Source organism: Sinocyclocheilus grahami, unplaced genomic scaffold (genome assembly GCF_001515645.1).
Source record: "Sinocyclocheilus grahami isolate Dianchi unplaced genomic scaffold, SAMN03320097.WGS_v1.1 scaffold1004.1, whole genome shotgun sequence".
Taxonomy (NCBI): domain Eukaryota; kingdom Metazoa; phylum Chordata; class Actinopteri; order Cypriniformes; family Cyprinidae; genus Sinocyclocheilus; species Sinocyclocheilus grahami.
This window is the reverse complement of record NW_015506183.1, coordinates 346,497-354,743: the sequence shown is the minus strand read 5'-3', so window position 1 is coordinate 354,743 and position 8,247 is coordinate 346,497. Positions and strand designations below refer to the sequence as shown.

Genomic DNA, 8,247 nt, shown 5'->3' with positions numbered 1-8,247 from the left:
AGAAAGTTGCTCATCCAGTGTCTCTGGTATAGGACCCTCGTCCATTTTCACTCCAGTCTTCGTCCTCTGTGTGGCCCTTTTACCAGGATGTGAAAAAGGGTCTCTTACAGTGGAAGGTCTGGGTAAAAGCATTGCCCAGTTGGACCACACGACCCTGGCCTCCCCCGCGGCTCCTCTCCACCACCACACGAGGCATCTGCACTAACTGGATGGGGCTCTTCCCGTCTTTGAAAGCCTGGGTCAGGTTTAAGATCTATTCGATAAGAAAAGACAAGTATGATAATACATACATGATTTTTTTGATGAGTTTGCTTCAAATACTATATACACATATATATTATATATCAGTATTTTACAATGATTTCTGAAGAATCATGTGACACTGAAGACTGGAGTAGACTGAAGACTGAAAAATCAGCTTTTTTGTCAATTGTAATATTTCACAATATTACAGTTTTATTACTGCATTTCTAACATGTTAAAATAATCCTAATGACCCCAAACTTTTGAACAGTAGTGTATAATAGTATATTAAAGACCACTGGACAAACTGAGCATAAACATTTACAGAAAATACTTGTATTTTTAATAGTGTTAGAGACACAATCTTTTTTTATTTGGCAATGCAAAATCTGAGGTCTTAATTCAAGTCTATGTTTCAGCTGTGATAGGCTGAAAATAGCATCCCGGCTGGGTGTATTAATATACGTTAGCTGTGAATTTTTCATTATGAAGAGCTTCAGCGTTTAAGGAGAATGAAGCATGTGAGAACAGAACACTATTTCTGGAATAGCAGAGAAAACATAATGTAAAATCTCCTCAAAGCATAAAACTTACCTGTCCTCTCATAACAGACATCTGTTTCTCAAACATGGTTTTGTCAAACCCTTTATCTGTCTGAAAACACAGTTATTAATGTGAAAAGTCATTTAATTGTAAAAAAGAATATTCATCCATACTAGGATTCTTGCAAATGAATGCACAAATGATCAACCTACTTTACTGCAAACCAGTGAGTAGGACTGTACTGACATCACAGAAAAGAGATCAGGGTCAGGTCACTTGCAGAGATCAGTTAGTAATTTATCTAGACTTTTTCTTGGTTTTGTGATTTTTTTTTTAGCTTGAATATTTCTAGCAGAGCAACTTAAAATGGGATGAATTTAGAGACACGACTTTTGTAAGGGTTTTAGTGACAGCATGGTAAGCATCAAGCCTGCTAACAGAAACCAGACTGACAGCATGCTAAAGCCCCATCCAAGAAGTTAAGTCTTCAAGTAAACTACAGCCAAAGCAACATTTTAATAACAAATTCACTGCATTGAATGGTAAGAATGCAAGTACAACCCTGGTAAGACTTAATCTTGTGACAGTGAGATCTCCTACCTTGAACATCTCATAAAGGTCCTCACAGAGGTCCTGTACAAAGTTCATGTCAGAAATGCGAGAGAGCACAAGGTCTCTTGTCTCCTGGGAAAAGGCCACTTTGGCCTGAGGCAACCATGCCCAGTGGAACGGATCTGCATATGCACCAAGATGAAGAACAATCATTTCATCTGTTAAGTATGATCACTTATACACTACCAGTAAAATCTGGACATACTAGACTGTATTATGTTTGCCATGCTCTTAGATAATCTTTAGATCTAAATGTTTATGCTTAAAATGTTTGAAATGCACTTGGTAGACAAATAGAAACTGTGGATATGTGGTAACTCTTGGATATGGTTTTAAAAGCATACCTTCATTCAGTAAGGACACATTGATTAAATATGACAATGAAGCCATTTATAATGTCTCAAAAGATTTCCATTTCAAATAAATGCTGTTCTGTCTATTCAAAGAATCCTAAAATCAGTTTCCATAAAAATATTAAGCATTATTAAACATTAAACATGAAAACTGAAGTAATGACGGCAGAAAAACCAGCATTACCACCACAGGAATAATTTACATTTTAAATATTAAAATAGAATACAGTTGTTTTAAACGTAAAAAATATGAACTGTAAAAACAAGAGAGAAAAAAAAATTCTTACATGCTCTCCACTCATCGGGGTGTTTAAAAGGGAAGGCCAAACCATTATCTATAGCGGCTATCTGTATGGCCGAGTCTTTTGGATCAGTCCATTCAGATTCCTGAGAAGAGACACACGGAAGAGAAACATTTGTACGGGACTGGGAAGCAATCATCACATCCATAATATTACCTCTGCAGTAACTTGCTCAACAGAGATATATAAAGAAACTAGTGGTCAACCGATATATCGCCAAGGCCGATATATCGGCCGATATTTGGCATTTTTTAAATATCGGCAGATACGTTTTCCTGTTTGGCCGATGCGGGACTTTTATTTTGACGGCGCTGACAGTGGCTGGTGCTCACCTTCTCCCCCTTGTTCACCGTCGTCGTTAACAGTTGTCTAATATGGATAGAAGTCCGTCTAATAATCAGACAGAACGGTTAAACAAAGGAATTAAAATGTATACAAAAAGTATTATAACGATTGCTTTTATATTATTAGTAATAGAAAGGCAAACATTATAATACTTTCTCATTTGCCATTAGCATTCAGCAAATACGCATTAATATTATTTAAACAAATCTTTGAATGACTAATGAATATTTAATTTCACAAAGCTTGCAAACTTAGTCGAATCCTGCATGATCGCGTGTACTCTGCATTATGGTCAGTCCGTGTGAATTAAATGCAGACAGGAGGAGAGTTCAGCTTCATTGAGACACGCGATAGGCAAACATTATAATACTTTCTCATTTGCCATTAGCATTCAGCAAATACGCATTAATATTATTTAAACAAATCTTTGAATGACTAATGAACATCTATTTTTAAAAATCTTGCAAACTTAGTCGAATTCAGCTGTGAGATCTTATGAAGTGTGCATTTGTATCCTGCACGATCGTGTGTACTCTGTATGACGGTCGGTCCGTGCGAATTGAATACGGACAGGAGGAGAGTTCAGCTTCATTGAGACACGCGATCGACAAACTTTAAACTAGCGATTTCAAATTATGCTGCACTTTATGCATTTGCCCACTGCCATATTCATTTCCACTGTGTGCTGTATGTAAAATTAGTGTTACCTTGGCTTTATTTGAAAAAAATATGATTCCCAATGCACACAAACTTCCCAGAATACTGAGTTCCCTGTTGGTTACAGTGTTTACTTCCTTTTTTTTTATTAAATATTTATTTGTGAAAAATACTTTATCATCTAAAGTATAAGTATGTTTATTTAACACATTTACTTTGTAATCAATTTTCAAATGATTTCAAATTTCTTAAACATTAATTAAAATAAAAAAAATTATATCGGCCACACTGCTTTCCAAGATACCGTCATCGGCCGTCAAAAAAACAATATCGGTCAACCACTAAAAGAAACTCAGCTGCTTTTGCAATACTGAATCAGTCTTATGTCTGACGTGGTAAGATGTTTAAAGAGATTTGTGCATATGGGAGGAATTGTTTACCAAGAGATGCCATGCCCATTCAATTATCCAAAAAAATAAATAAATAAATATATCTATCTATCTATATGTACACACATACATACATATGTACCACACACACAAATTATTATTTTATCTATTTTTATTTCAATATATTATCAAAAATATGAATATGACACCCCTGCATTTGCTTGCTTCCATTTCAGCAGGCACATGGTTTTCAGTCATGGCATTTTCTTTCAGCACTGCAAACAGAGGAGCTCTAAAAATATCCCCCAGCTCACCTTCTCCGTCAGCTCTCCATCGCCTGGCTTCTCATACTTGATCAACCAGTTATCGTTCCCTCTGTCTGAAGAAGCCAAAAGAGATATCAGATTTCCTTTTCAAAGGTGCAGTGAACAATTAGCATTAATTTTATATGACCATAACATGTTGTGCTGAAAGACACGGCACATTTGTATGGCGCGGGAGGTAGAAAAAGAGGAAATGAAGAAAGATAATGCAAAAGTCTGCCTGAAAAATAGTTATTTAAAACTGTTAAACAAGAGTGAAAACAAGAAGCCCCTATGATTTCTTGAAAAAGAGGAAAAAATTAATAAATAGTGTTGTCAAAATTGGCATGTTAATGCATGCAAATTTTTTCAGTTTAATAGCGATAAAAATATTTAACGCAGGGGTGGAGCTAGGGTTCGCCACCAAACGACCACAGAAAAGCTAGGTGAAGAGGGAGCTTCAGTAGAACAGTGAACTGTGGTCAGATGAGGCGTTGTTAGACCATATGTCAGTAAAAAACACATTTTCCTGTCCAGTCAGACCGTAATACTGTGCTTGTAGCGCATGCTCTTCAACTGCACGCACAAATGCAACGGTGCACACAGTATATAATTTCATATTAAAGCGCAAAAAAACTACGAGCATGCAATGTCATAGCTATGTCGTCAGTTAAGTCATGAAGTTACCAAAAAGACGATTAAAGCTGCCTTAAATCTGTGCATGCAAGTAAGTATTTGTTAAATACGAGTCAGATTTAAGAACATGTCTCTGAAATGCAGTGGTCTTCAGAGCAGCCCAGCACTGTCTCCCTCATCTAACACCCGATTCAACTCGTCAGCTCATTAAACTAGTGGTCAACCGATATATCGCCAAGGCCGATATATCGGCCGATATTTGGCATTTTTTAAATATCGGCAGATACGTTTTCCTGTTTGGCCGATGCGGGACTTTTATTTTGACGGCGCTGACAGTGGCTGGTGCTCACCTTCTCCCCCTTGTTCACCGTCGTCGTTAACAGTTGTCTAATATGGATAGAAGTCCGTCTAATAATCAGACAGAACGGTTAAACAAAGGAATTAAAATGTATACAAAAAGTATTATAACGATTGCTTTTATATTATTAGTAATAGAAAGGCAAACATTATAATACTTTCTCATTTGCCATTAGCATTCAGCAAATACGCATTAATATTATTTAAACAAATCTTTGAATGACTAATGAATATTTAATTTCACAAAGCTTGCAAACTTAGTCGAATCCTGCATGATCGCGTGTACTCTGCATTATGGTCAGTCCGTGTGAATTAAATGCAGACAGGAGGAGAGTTCAGCTTCATTGAGACACGCGATCGACAAACTTTAAACTAGCGATTTCAAATTATGCTGCACTTTATGCATTTGCCCACTGCCATATTCATTTCCACTGTGTGCTGTATGTAAAATTAGTGTTACCTTGGCTTTATTTGAAAAAAATATGATTCCCAATGCACACAAACTTCCCAGAATACTGAGTTCCCTGTTGGTTACAGTGTTTACTTCCTTTTTTTTTATTAAATATTTATTTGTGAAAAATACTTTATCATCTAAAGTATAAGTATGTTTATTTAACACATTTACTTTGTAATCAATTTTCAAATGATTTCAAATTTCTTAAACATTAATTAAAATAAAAAAAATTATATCGGCCACACTGCTTTCCAAGATACCGTCATCGGCCGTCAAAAAAACAATATCGGTCAACCACTAAAAGAAACTCAGCTGCTTTTGCAATACTGAATCAGTCTTATGTCTGACGTGGTAAGATGTTTAAAGAGATTTGTGCATATGGGAGGAATTGTTTACCAAGAGATGCCATGCCCATTCAATTATCCAAAAAAATAAATAAATAAATATATCTATCTATCTATATGTACACACATACATACATATGTACCACACACACAAATTATTATTTTATCTATTTTTATTTCAATATATTATCAAAAATATGAATATGACACCCCTGCATTTGCTTGCTTCCATTTCAGCAGGCACATGGTTTTCAGTCATGGCATTTTCTTTCAGCACTGCAAACAGAGGAGCTCTAAAAATATCCCCCAGCTCACCTTCTCCGTCAGCTCTCCATCGCCTGGCTTCTCATACTTGATCAACCAGTTATCGTTCCCTCTGTCTGAAGAAGCCAAAAGAGATATCAGATTTCCTTTTCAAAGGTGCAGTGAACAATTAGCATTAATTTTATATGACCATAACATGTTGTGCTGAAAGACACGGCACATTTGTATGGCGCGGGAGGTAGAAAAAGAGGAAATGAAGAAAGATAATGCAAAAGTCTGCCTGAAAAATAGTTATTTAAAACTGTTAAACAAGAGTGAAAACAAGAAGCCCCTATGATTTCTTGAAAAAGAGGAAAAAATTAATAAATAGTGCTGTCAAAATTGGCATGTTAATGCATGCAAATTTTTTCAGTTTAATAGCGATAAAAATATTTAACGCAGGGGTGGAGCTAGGGTTCGCCACCAAACGACCACAGAAAAGCTAGGTGAAGAGGGAGCTTCAGTAGAACAGTGAACTGTGGTCAGATGAGGCGTTGTTAGACCATATGTCAGTAAAAACACATTTTCCTGTCCAGTCAGACCATAATACTGTGCTTGTAGCGCATGCTCTTCAACTGCACGCACAAATGCAACGGTGCACACAGTATATAATTTCATATTAAAGCGCAAAAAAACTACGAGCATGCAATGTCGTAGCTATGTCGTCAGTTAAGTCATGAAGTTACCAAAAAGACGATTAAAGCTGCCTTAAATCTGTGCATGCAAGTAAGTATTTGTTAAATACGAGTCAGATTTAAGAACATGTCTCTGAAATGCAGTGGTCTTCAGAGCAGCCCAGCACTGTCTCCCTCATCTAACACCCGATTCAACTCGTCAGCTCATTAGTAGAGACTTTAAGACCTGAAGTGGGTCAGAAAAGGTAAAGAGTTGTGAGAAAATACAATGCGTGTCAGATATGCCTCATGTTCAGCAGCGGCAGCTCTTAAAACAGCCCAAATAACCTAATAACCCAGCTGCTGTGATGCCTGTTAATCAAAGAACAAAAGAAAAAAAAGAAAGAAGAGGAAATCAATAACTTTTGTAGCTTTAAGAATTCATCTACATTTAATTTAGAATTTAGTTTCAATTTTTTTCAATTTTAAACTTTATTAAATATCTGTATAGTATTTCCTACCTGCTGAAGGGCATAGGTAGCTAAATAAGACATTTATTACAATGGGTTTATGTGAAGATTGTTTTAAGTTCACTTAAGTTAGAAGTTGTTTTTTAAAGTCTGATTAAGACCATTGATAATTTAATAAATTGATAGCTATCAATTATACTGTATTGTTGAATGGCTATAGTCAATGGTTAAATATTAGGATAAAAAAACAAAATTTCATAGAGACATCAGTAGTATTGGTATTAGTGATACTCGCCTTCAGTCATTAAAAAATATGCCAAATATCAAATATCATGATATTATATCAAATATCATCATCAATGCATTTGTTGTTTCTACATTCATGAAATGTGAAATTGCAATATAAATGTATATTTAAAAACTTGAATGTTAGGTGGGATTAATCGCAATTAATTTCAGAAAAAATGTGCGATTAGGTTTTTACATTTTTTTTTATCAATTGTCAGTACTAATACATAAAAACAAAATAACCACGACAACCAGTTTCCTTTAAAACACCATAGAAATAATAAAAAAAAAGTGAAAAAGTGTAAAAAGCTTTAATTTTTTTGACAGTAGTGACTAATACGATTAAAGTTACTTTATAGTAGGGCTGGACAATAATTCAATATCGATATGTATCGCGATATAATTTTTTTCAATAACGGTAATATGATTTTTAAACATTTCCGATATACATTACCAGTGTTTCCCATACATTGATTTATTTGTGGCATTTGACTTCGTTGAATAAACATGAGCACTGCACGTTTCAAAATCAAAACGCGTCGCGGGTGTTTTATATGAATGTATCTCTGAAGGGAACCGACTGTCTTCAGAAAAGTTTAGATGGCATTTTTATTTGATAAAGTACTGTTCATGAGCGGAGCTACTTTGTTTACAAGCCATTACTGGAGAAACCGTTAGTTCTGCTGCTCTCACAGCGCCTCCTGCTGGCAGACAAGCAGTTTGCATTTTCAATAATAAACCCATTTCCAGCAACATGCTTTTGTTGTTGCTCTATTTTTTTGTTTTCTGAATCAACTCGGAGCATGTTTCATACTCGTTATCCTGGTTAATGCACGTTTCAATCTATAAGAATAATCAGCCTACACTAACAAAGATTTTTGAACTGCAAGATTTTTAATGTTTCTCAAAGAATTCTCTTCTGCTCACCAAGCCTGCATTTATTTGATCCAAAATGCACCAAAAGCAGTAAAATTTTTTAATATTTTTACTATTTAAAATAACTGCTTTCTATTTGAATATATTTTAAAATGTAAT

General features: G+C 35.2%; 1 protein-coding gene across 1 annotated transcript in view; it reads right to left on the bottom strand.

Moving 5' to 3' along the window:
- pi4k2b (phosphatidylinositol 4-kinase type 2 beta) overlaps window positions 1-8,247 on the bottom strand; it is a 20,500-nt gene continuing 12,253 nt past the window's right edge. The window contains exons 6-10 of the mRNA XM_016250718.1: window positions 5,853-5,917; window positions 2,039-2,138; window positions 1,387-1,520; window positions 838-897; window positions 1-253 (exon numbers count right to left, since the gene is read on the bottom strand). Of these exons, the coding sequence (XP_016106204.1) occupies window positions 80-253; window positions 838-897; window positions 1,387-1,520; window positions 2,039-2,138; window positions 5,853-5,917 (533 nt within the window). The 3' untranslated portion in view covers window positions 1-79. The remainder of the gene's footprint in view (window positions 254-837; window positions 898-1,386; window positions 1,521-2,038; window positions 2,139-5,852; window positions 5,918-8,247) is intronic.